Consider the following 19,021-nt stretch of genomic DNA (forward strand, 5'->3'; position numbering starts at 1 on the left):
AATCAGGAAGTCCAACCACTTGTGCCTGATGGTGGCGTCATTAGGAATTGTAAACAAATGTGGCTTTGCGAGCAAGTAAACAGAGGAGCAGAGCTTGGGGCAGGGCAGAACGCTTATCCGGCTGACAGGCATGCCCATGTAAGGAAGTCCACCCCTTTGTAACATCACAAAAGCACAGTTTTATGACACCCTTTGAAATTGAGCGTTTTTCGTCTTTTCAGGGCTCACTTCCAAATATGCAAACCTCATTATCTGATGTGTTGGTATCGTTTAGCATGACAATACAACATTTTAACTACATTTATAGGTAAGAAAAGTAGAAAAAAGCATAATAGCTTCCCTTTAAGTTACTATACTCTTGTTAGAGTGTCAGTTGCAACTAATCTTAAGTTCAAGTTTTCTTAAGTTCTTATCTTAAAGTATTTCATATCGCTCTTATCATGGATCCCGTTAGCTTGTGCAATGTACCTAAGAAAGTGTCGAGTGTGTGGATGTGGCCACAGTGTCTGCTGTATCAAATGGAATAACCGATCTGGAACTTGATCAAATATAAACCAGGATTCTACAGGTAACATTTTTTAGGGAATATTTAGGAATTTTAATTGTTTTTTTTATCTTAAGAGAAAAAGCCAATCACCTCAATTATCAATTTTCTGCAGCACTTTGCTTTAATGTCAGTATTTTTCCACATTCATGCCTATTATTGGTTTTGGCTTTTTCTCAATGTGGGATCAATTGTTGTTTGAGATGGAAAATAAGTGAAATGGAGCAGCCTCAAATTGGAACCCTGACGTTTCTTCAGCTGCACAGATGTATTGATTTATTGCTGCACATGTTGGTTCAATTCCCTTCAACCATGGAAATAATGAAAATGAGCACCTCAGCATGCAACTTAAATTCTCTATATCTTCTGAACATATTTGTTGCTCCTTGGCTGGATTATTTACATGGAAGTGGGGTTTTAATGTGTGCAATCCCAGCTGTGCAGTGGTCAGGGCTGTATGCCAGAATATGCTATTGATGACTTGCATATTGTTGTAAATGTTTGTGCATACATTCCTGCATTAACAACATGGACATGTGAATGTATGTGTATGTGTATATCCAGCTCCCATGTGGACTTTCCCATTATACACTGACGTCATGTGATTCGGCTAATTACACCAGAATGGAAGTAGATTTCCCTGCAAACATAATTGAAACATAAATCCCAAGTCTTATACGTGCACAGGGACCTGGGTCAAAGCGGTCTGTCTCAATGAATGCCGGTGGCGCTGGTTTAACCTGCTAAATCTGCTAAATGGAACGACGATAAGAGCGGACAAGTGGCACCGGAGCCAAACACTCAACAAAACATGTTGCAATGTTCTTAATTTGAACATTTAGCATGAGGTTGGCATCATCATAGGACATACGCCACCCTCTGGCTGCTGGAGGCTATAAAACAGCGAGACTCGAGGGTAGTCTTATCTCCACAACAACACTCTGTACCTTTAAATCCTTGATCACACGGACGTGTACAAGGCTCCAGGCCTGCTTTGTTTAAGTCTGGTACACAGAAAGTCGGTCTGCTTCTTATTTGTTTGGATTTAGACATTTTCCTAATAAAACAGTGGAACTGTTACCATGACAAAATGAGTGTACAAGAAGCTACTCATGTGAAAACATGTTCTCAACCGGGCTGCATGGTGGATGAGTGGTTAGCTCGGGAAGACCTGGGTTCCATTCTCTGTGTATAAAACATAGCATTACTACATTTCTTACTATGATGTAAACAATAAGTCTGTGTCCTCCCAAGGTGGCGGTGGAGGCTGGAAAGACATAAGTCCCGTGTCTCACCCTATGGCTGGCGGGTCCCTGGTGGAGGGTGCCAAGGGAGGTGCAGCGTGTCTTTTGGCCCAGTCCAAACTGGGCTGGTCCACCTACGGGGGGTTTGGAGGCGGAGGTGGTGCCTGCACTTCTGGAGGAGGTGGAGGCGGGTACAGAGGTGACAATATTCATGACTCCTGAATATTTCGTAATATAAACATTTTGTAACAGCTTACGTAGCACAGATCAGCATAAAATGTGGGGGGACTCCGACACATATTGAAGGCTATAATCCACCCTTGCATTTCCATTCATTTGACAGGAGGTGATGCTGCATTGATGGATGACATCACAGTTGATGGTCGCGATGGCATCTCCTTCATTAACCCAATTGGTGAGATATACCTGCAGCCTCTGGCAGGTGAGTTCTAATGCTGAATGTCAATTCAGTTTAGTTTCAGAGGTTGCTGAGAGCAGGCAATCTGCAACCCATAAAAGGAAGTTCGGATCGCATTGATGTCAGTGTCCCCTGTTATAATGAGCAATGTGGTGTTGCGTTCAAAGACAACACGTAATTTAAGTTGCAGCAAATTATACTTCTATAGTAAGACTTTTGTTAGTGAGTGATAAGAATATCCACTTAGTGTTTGTCTTTCTGATAATTAAGACCACACAAGACATTGTTGTGTTGTTTGAAGTGTCCTTGAATGCACCTTGCGGTCGTTTCGATACAATCGTTCGTACAGTTGTTCCCAGGACAATCTGTTTAAGGAATGGTGTTGGAATTGAGCTGTTGTTGATTTGGTCAGGTCAGAATAGAAAGAACGTCAGACTCAGTGTGACTGTGGGGATGCTACACTGTGGCTCCATCAGCTGTCATAATGTGCCATGATGGGCATGCATTAATTACAATTACAATATATGTAATTAATGAAATAAATGAGTTACCACCGTAAAAGTAACACCGTATTGTTAGTATGAACTCTTTTTGCTGTTGTTTATTATAACATCAAAATATTTAAACTTTATGCCTCAATAATCTTTGTAAATTAAATGTTCTTATATTATTACTAATATTATGTCTTTACTCGTATCATGTTTTGACTTAATTCCCATAATATGACATTTTCCAAGAATTACAACTTAATTTTGTTGTGTTTGTTTGTCATGATATTGCAACTTTAATCGCATATACTGTCTATGTTTTGTATTATTTTTAATAATATTTCAACTCAATAAAATGTGGTAGATGTGAAATTATTTTTAGTTTATTCTCATAAAATTTTGACTTTTTTTGTATTGGACTAACTTTCTTTTGTCTTTTAGACTCGCAATATTTACTTCAATCTGGTAATACTTTGACTTTATTACCTACATTACCCATGATATTATTTTTTTTGTAAAAATTACAACTTAATTTCATTTTGTTCTTTCTCATAACATTATGACTTTGAAAAAACATATTTTTTTCTTTATTAATTTAACTTTACACTACTAAAATATAATTGTTTTTTATGTTATTTTTGTAAAATTATTACTTTTTTGTTAGATATTTTTACTATATTTTTTACTGCTGACTTTTCCATATTTGCTGTTTTTATTTAGTTTCCTTGCGGTCTTTTCCTTATGTAGACCATGTACCCTTCAACTATAGGAGACTGCGTTAATTGAATAGAGGCCTTTGATACATCACTTGCTCTCCCACAAAAAGTCTCTTTTGTGTCATCGATGTCCCAAATTACCAAAGGCGCAATAGCGATATGTATAATTATAAACGTGCAATTTCAGACCCGTGCAATAACTACAAGTGCATCAGGGGAAATAGTTAATGAACACCCATCATACAAGTGTGAATATTAAATCCCGATCCCTGTGGGATATCTGAGCACACCACAAAATTGATCCCTTCACTCTCATTTTTGCTCGTGGGTGTTTCAAGGCTTTGTTTTTGTCTTCTTGAAACGACACGCCATCTGACTCTGATTACCGAGTGGGAGGCACAGGACTAATTCACAGCCTCGTGCAGCCACTTGTCCTCGCTACAATCAAGCATCTCCAAGCAGCCGTTTTTCATTTTTTTATTTTCCCAGACAATGACTGCATGGAAGATATTAAAAGTTAGATCTAAGGGAAAATCAAGCCATAAATCAGCTTTCAATTATGGTAATAGGATTTCGGGCAGAAATAGGAAATGGACAAACGTCTTCAAGTAATAAGTTTTCTGTTCATTCACTGGCAACAGCATTAGGTACGTAGCGGTATGTAACACAGTCTATAATATAATAATAATCTATAATATATATAACAGAGCAATGTATAACAATATTATTAGTAGTCAGTAGGAATCGGCCACTGATCGATATTGGCCGATTTCAGACTGTACTTTACATTGGCGGCAGCTAGCGAGAGTTATCCACCTAGCTTCTGGTCTTCAGGCTCCAAATGTGATTTTTTTACCATTGTGATATATTCGAACAAACAAGCAATATTGTTTGCCCGGAGCTTGTTTTTGTCTCAAGGTGAAATGACATTGGGGGTTTTACTTCCTGTCCTCTACACGTCCAGAGCACATTTATTGCAACACACACAAATCTTATTTGTGTCTTAAATGGCTTACTTTCTCTTTTTATGTCTACCATATTGGGTAATACAAGTGTACAGATGACTATAGGGGTGTTATTTCATGTCCAGAGGCCTCTAATAGTGTTTAAACTGTACTTTTGTAAACAGGTTTTCTATGCTCTATGAGTTATAAAGTAAATAAGGAATCATACCTCATTTATCACGGTTGGGTCTGATGCCAGTTCATCGCAATAAACTGGGGATTACTGTCATAAATCATTGTAAAGGAAAAAAGTATAGCATTTTCAAGTTGAGACATGGAGGATTACTACTTTGAAGTAACACATATTTTCTCCTTGGAATTTTTTTTTAGGTATATTAGGTAATTTAAGAAATTAACGCTGCAAAAATTATACAAAAAGTCAGCCTTGAGTTTGTTAGTCTCTCACATAAAAACTTCTCACGGCTCAAGTCCTTGCCATGGTGTACTGAGCAGCCAGGACAGAGATATGTGTATGCACATATACTGCACAATACGTTTAATGTCTAGTTCTGTGGCTGTGGTTATTTACACTGACAAATTGTCTTAAAATTCAGCAGTGTAGTGAAGCTGTAGCATGTAGCATGTAGCATGTAGCATGCACTTGGTAGTATGTCCCGTTATAATGTGTTTATGCGCAAGCGCCAACTGGTAGCGCCAAATATGGATATATGTGGCGGTCCAAATGTACTTGTGGCGAGCCGGTCTGTACAAGTATGGAACACTGAACACATGTAAAACTGAAAACACTAATACAGAATATATTTATTTTTTTAAGCCATGGAGAGTCACGGCGAGTGTGAGATCAAGGTGCAGCTCAACTGCAGCCACTGTCAATCACAAAGCTGCAGGCGAGATGAAGATACGCACGTCATCCTCTGCCTGTGCCACGACAACGAGATCCTGGCCGGCGATAACGTCACCTGCATTGGTACAGTAGGTGAGAACATATTTACAAAAACCTTCTTTTCTACTATAAACTAACATACAGCACATCTTCTCCGCCACACAGCTCCTCAAGTCCCGCCTACTCAGGGCCACATGTCGACGACGTTGATCCTGGCTATCATCACCTCCATCGTCGTCAGCGGTGTGGCGTTGATCTGCGCCAGCGTCATCCTCAGTAAGACACTCGTCCGGCTTTGCGCCCAATCTGTGCCATCTACCTTTCATCGGCTGTGAGGTGTCGTACAGAGACGTACATATGATGCACCATTTTACCAAGTGTCACTCAAAGGGTTCTCCACTCCAAACTGCAAAGTATGACAAATATGTGTGCATTGACACACTCACAACTTGAAAAGTGAGTCCATTTAAGTAACAGCCATTAAAATCCTCAAAAAAGCGACACACTTACAGCACCATAGACTTTGTGTACATTAATATAAAGATTTATTTTTGCTGCTGAATGTTAGCTTTAGTGATTCATAAAAAAGTCATTCACTATGATGAAAAAGTAAAATGTCAGTTATGACTTTTTATGACGTTTTGTTTTGCGAACGTGTCTTGAATGCATGCACATATGGGCATTTCTTTTCTCTAATAAACTGTAGAGCACAACCATTCCATGCTGCAAAAATCAGAGTCACATTGCTATATATTGCTATAATATTTTACTCATGTTTCTTGTCTGGAAAATACTTAATATTTGTAATATGTAAAGACTTTACAGTCATTAAAAAAGGTAGCAGAGATGAGGATGCTGACGTTCTCATTGGGAGTGACCAGGATGGATAGGATCAGGAAGGAGTACATCAGAGGGACATTACATGTTAGAGGCCTTGGAGATAAAGTCAGAGAGACCAGACTGAGATGGTTTGGACATGTCCAGAGGAGAGATAGTGAATATATTGGTAGAAGGATGCTGCCAGGTAGGAGGTGTAGAGGAAGACCAAAGAGGAGGTTTATGGATATAATGAAGGAGGACATGAGGGTATTTGGTGGGAGAGAGACAGATGCAGAAGACAGGGTTGGATGGAGGGGATTGATTTGCTATGGCAAAAGCCCAAAGAGAAAGAAGAAGACAGTCATAAAAAAAAAACTTAATTTTCAAAGTGTGGCACGGTGACCATAAAATAATTCTACTTATTTTCTGGATTATATTTTCTGTTTTTTACCTAATTCACATTAAGAAGTAACAATCAATTCAATGCCTTAGTTTAACTTTTTGGAAAATTGTTTTTCTCTATTTTTCTCAAGCTGCTATGCCTCCCCTGAAGTCCCGGGGAAGGCCCACCTCACACTTTGAAAACCTCTGCCTTAGATAAAATTAGTTGGGATTTCTAATGAGGCATTATTATGTATATACTAAGTTGCCCTGACGTATATACTAGTACAGTATAATTGTCAGTCCATTGCCACGGCTTCCCCCATTACAGTTTTTCAAAAATATATTGATTAATAAATCATGCTGTCGTTGATTATGGCCATTTATATTACATATTATACATAATATATATATTTAAATTAATGTTCCAGGTGTTTTTTGCCGAAATGAAGCACTTTCAACATTTCATATTTAACAACTTCATAACTGCTTCCAGTGAGCAATAAATGAGGCTGGCTTGGTTTGACGAAGTCACGCACGAACAAACCTACCATGACAAGGTCACCGGCTTCAGCAACACCCGCTATTAAATCATTTTCATCCTCATATAGGATTACATAACAAAGGTTTAACCACAGCACAAATTACACACAAGCAGCAAATAGTTTCATGCTTGTTCTTGTATTTCAAAAAATAAAATTATTCTGGTTAGTGGTTAGCGCACAGACCTCACAGCTAGGAGACCAGGGTTCAATTCCACCCTCGGGCATCTCTGTGTGGAGTTTGCATGTTCTCCCCGTGCATGCGTGGGTTTTCTCCGGGTACTCCAGTTTCCTCCCACATTCCAAAAACATGCTAGGTTAATTGGTGACTCCAAATTGTCCATAGGTATGAATGTGAGTGTGAATGGTTGTTTGTCTATATGTGCCCTGTGATTGGCTGGCGACCAGTCCAGGGTGTACCCCGCCTCTTGCCCGAAGACAGCTGGGATAGGCTCCAGCACCCCGCGACCCTCGTGAGGAAAAGCGGTAGAAAATGAATGAATGAATGAAAATGATTCTGTAATCTAATATGCATGGCTGATGCCTTTAAACTCTCAGGAGACAGGAAATGTCAACAAACAAGTAAGCAGCCACCACATCGTAAATACTCTTTATTTGATTTGTATGGGGATAAATTATGTAGCCATGATATGAAATATCAACTTTGTAGATATTGTGTTTATGCAACTCTTATATTAGATACCTAATGTACCTAATGATGTGTCCACTGAGGACATGTTGGTGTGCTAGGTCAATGTGACGATGACAGATTGTTGTCTGACTTACATACACAACATTCACACCATTGTAGCTTTTCCCACTACTAATGACATTTTTGTGTTATTGTGGGACTTGAATAAAATTACAACAACAAATACAATATGCGTTGTCTATTTATATATATATATATAATAGGATTAAAAAAAATGAATACAAAGCAAAGCTCCACAGGTTAATGGTGTCTCTTCACCTGAGCTCTCCCCATGCAGGGAGGTAGTCTGTTCCCTGGGCGTCCCCATCCCATGTCCTCCACCCTACCTCCCCAACCTCATCCTTTTCCTCAACATCCATCCCCCCCGTCTCAACCCCTTCCCTCATCCCGAACACCCCTACCCGAGACCCTTCGCATCTGCATCTGCGGTGGCTCGACGGCACCTCTTACCTGCATGCAACGTGCCCCTCCCTGGCAGACTACCAACCTGCATCGGGGGCCGCGGCGGGTGAGTCCCAGCTGGAGGATTAGTAGCCAATGAGAAGACGTTGCATTGGAAATGTATTCAAGGGTTGCATGGACGCTCCTTGTGTTACTGCTCCTGTTAGGCTTATATAAATTCCATGTGGGGGAATTTGGTGAGTGTGTGTTGCTTTTTCTGCTGGTCTTGGAAGTAAAAATTTCATTTTTTTTTTGTCCCCAGTGTGGCACCGTTGGAAGAATGATCTACAGGCAGTGAGGGGTCGTCTCCAGAGTCCGGAATACAAGCTGAGCAAGATCCGCTCCTCCACCATCATGACGGACTACAACCCAAACTACTGCTTCGTTGGGAAAGCCACAGGGCTCAGCGAACTGAAGGAAGTGCCACGCAAAAACATTACACTTCTCAGGTATAGTAGCGTATATCTGTATCATTTAGTATCTTGTTTAGGGTCGCGGGTAAGATTGAGACTATTCCAGCTCACGATTGGGCGAGAGGCGATTACTGTACAGTTGACCCTCGTCAATTAGCACCTTGGATTTCTCAGCTTCACTCTATCACAGTTTTTCAAAAATCAATCTGGAATCAATTTTGCAATCTTAAAAACTTGGACTGACGCTGACAAGGGCATGGATGTTGAGCTGGAAAGGGATGAAATGAACTGCATGAACGGGAATAACACAAATGGTGGAGGAGTGGCTGTGTGGTGAAGAACATTCATTCATTTTCAACCGCTTATCCTCACAAGGGTCGCTGGGGGTGCTGGAGCCTATCCCAGCTGTCTTCGGGCCAGAGGCAGGGTACACCCTGGACTGGTGGCCAGCCAATCACAGGGCACATATAGACAAACAACCATTCACACTCACATTCATACCTATGGACAATTTGGAGTTGCCAATTAACCTAGCATGATTTTGGAGTGTGGAGAAACCCACCCATGCATGGGGACCACATGCAAAGATGCCCAAGGGGGGAATCGTACCCAGATCTCCTAGCTCTGTGGCTTTTGCGCAAACCATAGAAATATAAATTATATTGTGTTATTAAGCACCATTCACACTCACATTCATACCTATGGACAATTTGGAGTCACCAATTAACCTAGCATGTTTTTGGAATGTGGGAGGAAACCGGAGTACCCGGAGAAAACCCACGCATGCAAACAGGGAGAACATGCAAACTCCACACAGAGATGGCCGAGGGTGGAATTGAACCCAGGTCTCCTAGCTGTGAGGTCTGCACGCTAACCACGCCACCGCCGTGCAGCCCCTTGGTGAAGAACGTGTCATAGCGATTGAAACCTGTTAAGAAAAAAAATGTATTATGTTGTTTACATAAGTCAACTATTAAAAAGTTCAAGGACTGGATCACAGCGACATTCACAAACATCAGCCAAAACATAATGTTCGTATGTTAACATTAATCTTCTGAATCCAAATAAGGATAGGAGAGGACTTCACAGATATAATGTACAGCATTAGTCTATATCCCAGATCCAGATCATTGTGCCAAAATAATTGATAATATATTCACTGATGATTTTGATAACAGCACAAGTAGTGGTGATACCAAAACCTACAAGAAAATATTCAAACTTTCTGTCAGTGGAGGAAGAGGAACCCCAACTCCATGTTCCTCACTGATGTGAGAAAAAAGGAAATCATTGTCAATAAAACTAAATGTAAAACTAAAATATTAACCGATTGAAATGGGAACGATAAAAAGGGTCATTAATGACAACTACTGACGTACATCAGTAATTTACCATTTCAATCTGGTACATTTCCAAACATAATTAAAATAACTACTTTAGTACCACTTTTTAAAAATGGAGTTTTCTAAATTCATTGAAATGTTATTCATCAACAGGATGTACAAATTCATAAATAAGAATGAATTGCCTGCGGACAGCCAATTGTGAGCTTAAATATATTGTGTGGTGTACCCCAGGGGTCAATACTGGGACCAAAACACTTCAACCTTTATGTTTATGTTTATCTGTAAAGTCACAAAAAACCTAAGGCTAGTATTACAGATGAATTATATGACTATAATACAAAATATGACTATCCGTGAACCAAAGTAAAACTAAAATAAGGCTTTTTGGTAATAGCAAAAAGGATACGTATGCCCAAATACAAATGGATGGTGTGGACATTGACATGGTGAAAGAAAATACATTTCTGACCATCATAATATATGATAATATTGATAACATATATATATTTGCATTTTTTTTCCATTTTTACTTGCAGAGCTCTCGGCCACGGTGCCTTTGGTGAAGTGTATGAGGGTCAGGTTCTCGGAATGAGTGCAGAGAACGGCCCCATGCAGGTGGCCATAAAGGTCAGTTAGCATTTAATGACAATGTGCAAGAGTCATGTTCATCATACAATCCGCAGTGCTCTTCCTAATGCTGATGCAAATGTCACGCGTGAAGAACGCATGTAATTACTGTTCCTGAAGATGATTTTTCTTGCTCCACAGACCCTTCCTGAAATCTGCTCAGAGCAGGATGAAATGGATTTTCTCATGGAGGCGCTGATCATGAGGTACGTTTCCAGCATCCACCATATAATCACTGACAAAAAGAACACATGATGAGAGTATAGTCTTCTTCTGCATCTGGTAAATGTATACTACAACATCATGATTAAATACAGGACTGTTGTTATCCATTATCCATTTCTAGGCCCTATATATCTGCAAAACATATACAAATAACAACATAGCAACAGTATTTCAGTTCACTTAGCAACTGTTCTCCTCTCCAAACATCTGTCATGCATTTATCTAATCACATGCTTCTGGCTTCCATCACAGCCTCTGTCCTCGCTTTGCCTCATCAATTAGTGCACTGTTGTGTTTTTATTTGCCCTGCACATCCATCACTTTCAAATTCCAGAGAGGTCGACCTCAATGCGAACCTTTTAGGGCCATTTCATGTCAACACATTCGTGGCAGCTCAAAAACCCTTTGCTGATCTGATGGTTACTTACTATCTTCTATCTTCTGGATAAGGACATCCATGTCTACTGTGGTGCTCTGCTCTGGTCTGCTCCCATTTATCAAATGACATGGAGAGATCTTGGCTTCATAGCGGAAGAGGAGGGACTAACTCAAGTGGTTGCAATTCACAACCCTCTGTTTTCATTGAATACATCATTTTTCCTTTATATACGTATATTTCACACCATCTGCAGAGGTTATAATTATTGCCTATAAAATGTGTTTTTGTTCATATTTGTGGGTGTCTGGAACAGAGTCATTGGATTCATATTAGTATGTCATATGGAAAGAATTGCTTCAGTTTCAGTTATTGTCTAACCTATTCTCTTATTCCTTTTTATTACATACAGTTGGAATAAAGTCAGTGGTGCAAAATAATGAAACAAAAGCCAAAACTACTATTGGCTCTCATTCAAATCCTGATGTTTTGCCCCCAATAATGTAGTCCTTGTAAACAATATATCAACATAGCATAGAATAGAGTTGAAAAATTATTTATTTTTATCACCTTGATGTCACTCCGATACTGATGATCCGTTACTTGGTTGGTGATACTATCAATATTAGTGATGTGCCGATTGATACTGAAATATCGATACCTCAGATATCAGATATTTCGGCTCTAAAATCGATACTCCACTCAAAATGGCGGCGGTTATATGATGTAATGCTGGATATCGTTAACAGAAATACTGATAAGGACCAGCCTGAATTTCACTCAGTATCATATTGAAAAGGAAATCATTGGTATCACACATCACTCATTGATATTTGCATACATGCATGCGTGTTTGCTATACTGTAGGCATACAGTAAGTAAGTTCTTCACCACCATAACAACAATGGTGCCAAAAAAATTATGAATGATTCTCCTCAGGGTCAGAAATTCAACTTTAAACCCTAGACAATTACATTTTTTGTATTGTTTTATGCATTAGCTTCTTCTTTTTCCTCAAAGATGTTATGCAGAGAGAAAGATATGTCTGAATTTCAGCTGCTTCTTTCAGCGCCACTTTAAAGCACCAGTATGGAAAAACTGTTTTAGACATAGACATAGACTTTCTTTATTGTCATTGCACAATAACACAGCAGTGAAATTGCCAACAAAATGTTGTTGCCTGGCTCCCGTGTAAATAATAAATAATAAATAATAAATAATAAATAATAAATAATAAATAATAAATAATAAATAATAAATAATAAATAATAAATAATAAATAATAAATAATAAATAAAATATGAACAATGTACAGCGTAAACTGTAATTTGTACAAATAATTTAAATAATTTAGAATAAATAACAATAATTTAAAGTTTTGGTGATGCGTGTGGGCAGGTAGAGGGGTTTTAGTGGTTACTTTGCGGTTTTGACTTCGTTAATAAAACATAGGAAACACAGATAATCTGTGTGGTCGCACGGCTGTTCACAATTCTCAACACAAATAAAGGCCTTATCTCAAATAAAAACTGTGTAAATAATCGTGTCAACCACTATTTCTGATATTATCTTAAGTTAAACATGCTGTAAAAGTGTGGATGTGTGTCCCTATAGCAAGTTCAACCATGAGAACATCGTACGCTGCATTGGCGTCAGCCTCAACATCCTGCCACGTTTCATCCTGCTGGAACTCATGACTGGAGGAGACATGAAGACCTTCCTGAGGAAGAACAGACCTCAACGTGTACGTGTCACACACACTTTTTTTTTTAAATGCTGATGTATGTGTTGTTTAAAATGAACTATGGGGGTTCCAGGGTCAAGCTCCTTCTCTCAGCATGCACGAGCTGCTGCATATGGCAAGAGATATTGCATGTGGGTGCCGTTACTTGGAGGAGAACCACTTCATACACAGGTGCTGATTCTTACTGGCCCACTGGAGATTCATAAACGCATCGCTTTAATTTGTTATGTGTTTTTGTTCATATTTCAGAGATATTGCTGCAAGAAATTGCCTTCTCACCTGCCCTGGACCGGAAAGGGTGGCCAAAATTGGAGACTTTGGCATGGCGCGAGACATTTACAGGTTTCTATACTAATGAGCAAATGGGTGCAGAGAAATGCTAAATTCAGTGCAAGCATAAGTGCCCCATAAATGTCTGTTTGTTGGTGTTCAGAGCCAGCTACTACAGGAAAGGTGGTCGTGCCATGCTGCCTGTCAAGTGGATGCCACCTGAGGCGTTCATGGAGGGGATCTTCACCTGCAAGACCGATACATGGTGAACACAAACCCCATATATAATCAACACCTGTGCAATATAATGAGCTCCAATTCAAGAACTGAAGCCTCTAACAGGGCCCAGTTTTGATTGACATAATCAGAAATGGAACAGAATGTTTTTAATGAGCCATGACAGGAAAGCATCATGTTCATGGATGAAGTATGAAGGATTTGGTACTCTTTAATCATTTTGTACAGTAAGATTCTAAACGTAATCCATTGTAGGTCATTACAGTCGTCCCTCACACCATTAAAACATGGCTACCTTAAATAAAATCACTGTTTTGTGGGTTGACTACAGTCTATTATTAGTCAAAAAATTCAAATGTTGCATCTTCCTGGCCTAAATGAAGTATTTTCAAGCATAAAAATGTTCAATTTGAACTAAAATACAAATACAGTTTAAGGCAACTTAAGAAGTTTCTGAACTGTAATCTATACTAGCCACTAGGTGTCACTATAACACCAGACTTGATTGGCAACAACTGGCTTTTATTATGGTATTAGTATATTTTATTTTTTTAACATCAGGCACAGTAATAACATAATAATAATAATAGTCATCATCGCCGTAATAATAACACAGGCTACTGTTGTGGCCAAACTCAAGCTAAAACCCAACTGACGTCACTTCCTATCCACACATCCGGAAGACAATTATTGACACACACTAGCAAGAGTCTCATTCATGTCTTAAATGGGTTATTTTATCTGGTTATATCTCATATATTCGCATCAGGCACAGTAACAACATAATAATAATAGTCATCATCGCCATAATAATAACACAGGCTACTGTTGTGGTCAAACTCAAACTAAAACTCAACTGACGTCACTTCCTATCCACAAATCCGGAAGACAATTATTGACACACACGAGCACGAGTCTCATTCATGTCTTAAATGGGTTATTTTATCTGATTATATCTAATATATTCGCGTAAAATGAGTGCAAGCTTCTTTTGCTAGACAGGACACAAATAAAGCCAGGATTTATATGTAAACAATATAGTTTTATACGGTTTACTCATTGGTCTTTGTCGCCCTCTTCAGGTCATTTGGAGTACTGCTGTGGGAGATCCTCTCTCTGGGTTACATGCCCTATCCATGTAAGACCAACCAGGAAGTGTTGGAATTTGTCACCAGTGGGGGCAGGATGGACCCTCCCGAGGGATGCCCAGGCCCTGTGTAAGTACTGTATGTACAATACTGTACTGGACTGTGTATTTAAATAACACAGCATCGAATTCTGTGTGTGTTTAGCTATCGGATCATGACCCAATGTTGGCAACATTGTCCTGAACACCGGCCCAACTTCTCCACTATACTGGAGAGAATCAAATACTGCACTCAGGTATGGTCTATAAAGTACTACTACAGTACTACTACTAAAAGCACCGCTCTGTATTCTCCTTGGCTGGCACTGACAGTAGCGGTGCTGCTGGAAATATGTATTTCATATTTACATTATTGTTTAATATTGACTTCTCCATTCAGGACCCAGATGTGATCAACACACCCCTCCCAGTGGAATATCGGCCTACCGCAGACGAGGATGGCAGTGCAGTGATCCACCCCTCTGATCACACGCCCACCAACCTTACTCCCCTCTCGGTCTCCTTGGACTCCTCCTCCCAACTGGGCCTCTTGGCACCCTCGGCTCTTTGCCCCCAGCCCAACAAACCTCGCATTCTCCTCCAAAAAAGCCAGCCTGTCCAGCACGAGGTGACATCCTGCGGGGAGGTTCTCCTCGAGCCCTCGTGGGCCGAGCCAATCCCGCCGGCTCCTGCGTGCGTAGGAGGCCCATGGCTCCATCCCGAGCCTCTCATCCAGCGACCTTGTCCCACAGGGAGCCAGCGGCTGAAGAATAAAACCAAGAATTTGTGGAACCCCACATATGGTTCGTGGGTTTTGGATAGCTTCAAAGTCAAGAAGACCATCGCTCACACTCAGTCCATGCCCCTCTCAAGTCCTCCATCCACTTCCTGCAATGCACCAGCAGTTCAGTCCTATACTGCAGCCTCGGAGTGCTCCAAAGCTCCCAGCGTCTGCTCTTCTTCACTGCCTTTCTGCCAGAGTCCAGTCACACAGAGCGTGGCCTCCAATAAGAGCCAAAGCAGCGGCGGACACTCAAAGGGTGGCATGGACCTGGCTAAGCTCCAGAGTTTCCCTTGCGGCAACGTCAACTACGCCTATGACGAGCAAAGCTACGAGGTGGAGAGCTTGCCCTTGGTGGGCCAGACCAAAGCCCCGGATGTCATAAAAAGCACCATCTCCGCCCCCAGCGTCTCCTCAGGCTTGGGGATTTCTCTGGGCCTCTACACGTCCTCCTCCTCCTGCATGCCCAAGCTGCTGCTCAAGCGGCATGCTAGCTACGGACACGAGGACATGAGAAGACACGCCAAAGCTGAGAAGCCCACGCGAGACCGAGACTCTGGTTTCTCTCTGTCTGAAGACCTGAGCGTCACCCCAATCTAGGAACAAAAGTCTACCAGGTACTAGTTTTGTGGGTAATCACCATAAATTGACAAATGAGCAAATTCAGGGCTCACTTCCAAATGCACAAACCTCATTATCTGAAATTTTGACATCTTTAACACGAGAATACAACATCCTAACTACATTTATAGGTCAGAAAAGTGGAAAAAGCATAATAATATTTTGACTTAAATATTTTACTATTCTTATTGTGGGTTGTTTTTTTTTGCAAAAGTACTATTGTGGTCACAAGGCAGCAATAATGACAGAAAACATTGAGACATGACTTTACTTAACACTGCATGAACTCAACCATGGCATGTCCAACATGATAGAGTGGAAAAAAGTTATCCTCCGATTCCATGTGGAAGTGGTAGGTTTTCGGTTTAAGATTAGAAAGAAATTATGAATTTGAGGTTCACTACTTAGCTTGGAAAATCCCATGATATCAATGTGTCATTGTTTTCAACTAGAAAATACTATTTTAACAGAACTATTGTGGAAGAAACCCTCACATACACCTCTGAGCTGGACTCACTTTCCAGTCATTGTCTCCAAAACGCTGAAATGTTGTCTTACCTATTTTTTTTTCTTTCCTAAAAACTTTGGCAGCTGACCAAAAGACGTGAAAACAAACACTAGAAGGAAAATGGCCGAACAATTTACTTTAATGGACGTTTGTATTCACTGAGCAAAAGGATTCGTTTTTATACTCATTTTGGAGGTAATGTGAAACGACCCCCCCCACACACACGTACTAACTACTGCAATAAAATCTATTTTTCTACCCTGAAGAAATAATAATAATAATAATAAGTAACATCATACATGATAGACAAATCTTGTTGTCATGGAGACGACATGCCATCACAGCCCACAGCTGGTGGCTGCAGAGGCAGGATGGGCGATACCTTATATCTTATTTTGAATTTGTCAATCATGATAATAACCAGAACAAATCACAAGACAAAGATTTTAGTTCACCGAAAATGTTTATTTCCTTGTGACTAATTGAACAATATATTTGAACAACACAACAACAACAAAAACACATACATAGAAAATATCGATGTCATTATGCTGATATCGACAAAGAAATGATACTACCTTAGTATCGATGGATCACCCGCCCCCAACTGATTGACAGCTGCCCTCTGTGGGGGTTCATTGTGTTGTTACGGACTAAAACACAATGTAACGTGTTTATTGCTGAGTTTTTAGAAGGGACTTGCAGGTGAGCTCTTTTAAAAAAACTTTTTGTGGTCCTTCATTCGCTAAGTTAAATTAAGCTAAGCTAAACGAAGCTAAGCGAAGCTAATGTCTGTACGGAACTCAGGTGGTGTCAATCTTATAAGTGAATATATTTTACAAAATGCTGAATTTCCACTTTAAGGAGCTGGGTGTTTTTATGGTCAACTTTGTGTGTATTTTTATTTTAATTCAGAGTAGCATGTAGCTGAGGATCGTGTTGTTTTTACTTCTCAATGTACAAATATTGACAGTAAACAATGTTAATGACGACCATGCAGCTGTGAAATATTTGCTATTTTTATACTCACATCTATACACTGGACTAACATTTGTACAATTTTTTTTCCTCGTCATTTTTAGCCATATAATATATCGCATTGTCAATCACTGCCATACTACGACACTAGTGTTGTAGTACCAAGGTTTAATCAGCAGAGGGGGGTATTCAGCTGTGACATACCAAGCACGCTGCTCCATTGATCTCAGTCTTTGTGCTAATAATATTGCAGTAAAATGAGATCATATGTATTCGGTTTTTAGGACTTATTCTTGTGGATTGTTCCTCATCAATCACACTTTTTTTGTATCATTTTCTTTTCAAACCTGCTGATATTTGAATGACAAACAAAATGTGTGTTTTAACATTGTCTAACACTGCTTTTATTCCATGAGGTTGGGTTATTTGAGTGTGAACTCTATGCAATGTAATGTCTCTCACATTTGCAACTAACCAAAATGCACCTAAAGGAAATAAACACAACCAACCAATAATATTTTTGTGTATAATTATTCATCTTTAAAAATAACTTCACAGAAACCCATAAATATAAATAGTGTTTACTGTTAACAGTAATCAAATAAACAGCATTTTCCTTAATTTAATCATTTTGTAGCCATCATTTATTACAACACAATTTTCCAAAATGAAGGTGTGAAAGAGTAGTAAAAATGGTCAGTTCTAGGAAGTGATCATTTATCCACTAACAATTCCGCTGTCAGCATAGAGAAAGGTATGGCTGGAACCACAATGTAACCTGACAGGCATCTTTTCAATACAGGTGCATCTAAATAAATGTAAGTATTGTTATAAAGTAACATTAATACATTTTGAATTCATCAAGTTTCCCTCGCCGTATCACGATCACAATTGTGCGGCTTCACTCTAAAAATATACAAACAAAGAGGGCTGGGCGATATGATCCAAAATTCATATATCCCAATATATTTTGTTTGAATATTTATATAACGATATACTATATCACTTTATTTTTCCACAAAGTGAGTTTAGAGAAAGTCAAATATTAGTGTAAAGCTGTTATATATATATATATAAAATTAAATCTTAGAAAAATAGCCGCTGGAATAAATGGATATATAAATCAATCGCCCGAGTCTTCAATCTTAATCAGGCTACACTCATAGGAGTCCAGTTAACACCGTTAGCTCTTCCATCCAGTTTGGGAAGGGATCTCACTTTCCCAGTACTTCACTCCCACTGTGCAGTCTGTCCTCCTCCGTATCGCCGCAGGGATCTCCGGTCGCTCGGTGTAGCTAAAGGGGTGTGTGGCTCAACACTAACAGCTGCTCTTGAGCGTAAACAATGGAGCTGCGAATCAATGTGTTTCCTGCAACAAGCTACAGATGGGACAAGATGAACATTAATAGATGCACGCTTGCTTAAGAGGTCGATACGGCACTTAAAACAATAAGGACGTACGATTAAAGCACTATTATACATTAAAAACGCAGTGGAAGATACAAAGCTGTCGTAACCAGCTGCCACTCAGGGCGACACCATCTTGAAACATGACACCTCCACATCAAATCCAGTCTATATCGATATGAACGATATGCTTGTTTTGATGTCGTGCT

The 19,021-nt window shown here is 39.7% G+C and overlaps 1 protein-coding gene across 1 annotated transcript in view; it reads left to right on the forward strand.

The window, feature by feature from the left end:
- The window catches only part of ltk (leukocyte receptor tyrosine kinase), a 52,254-nt gene extending 35,338 nt beyond the window's left edge, over positions 1–16,916 (forward strand). The window contains exons 17-30 of the mRNA XM_058090985.2: positions 1,799–1,987; positions 2,132–2,230; positions 5,190–5,342; positions 5,424–5,534; positions 8,416–8,602; positions 10,449–10,539; positions 10,681–10,745; positions 12,755–12,884; positions 12,958–13,055; positions 13,134–13,226; positions 13,318–13,419; positions 14,474–14,608; positions 14,684–14,774; positions 14,918–16,916. Of these exons, the coding sequence (XP_057946968.2) occupies positions 1,799–1,987; positions 2,132–2,230; positions 5,190–5,342; positions 5,424–5,534; positions 8,416–8,602; positions 10,449–10,539; positions 10,681–10,745; positions 12,755–12,884; positions 12,958–13,055; positions 13,134–13,226; positions 13,318–13,419; positions 14,474–14,608; positions 14,684–14,774; positions 14,918–15,898 (2,525 nt within the window). The 3' untranslated portion in view covers positions 15,899–16,916. The remainder of the gene's footprint in view (positions 1–1,798; positions 1,988–2,131; positions 2,231–5,189; positions 5,343–5,423; positions 5,535–8,415; positions 8,603–10,448; positions 10,540–10,680; positions 10,746–12,754; positions 12,885–12,957; positions 13,056–13,133; positions 13,227–13,317; positions 13,420–14,473; positions 14,609–14,683; positions 14,775–14,917) is intronic.
- Positions 16,917–19,021: the final 2,105 nt, after the last annotated feature.

Source organism: Doryrhamphus excisus, linkage group LG14 (assembly GCF_037039965.1).
Source record: "Doryrhamphus excisus strain RoL-2023G ecotype Guam linkage group LG14, RoL_Dexc_Guam_v1.1, whole genome shotgun sequence".
Lineage (NCBI taxonomy): Eukaryota > Metazoa > Chordata > Actinopteri > Syngnathiformes > Syngnathidae > Doryrhamphus > Doryrhamphus excisus.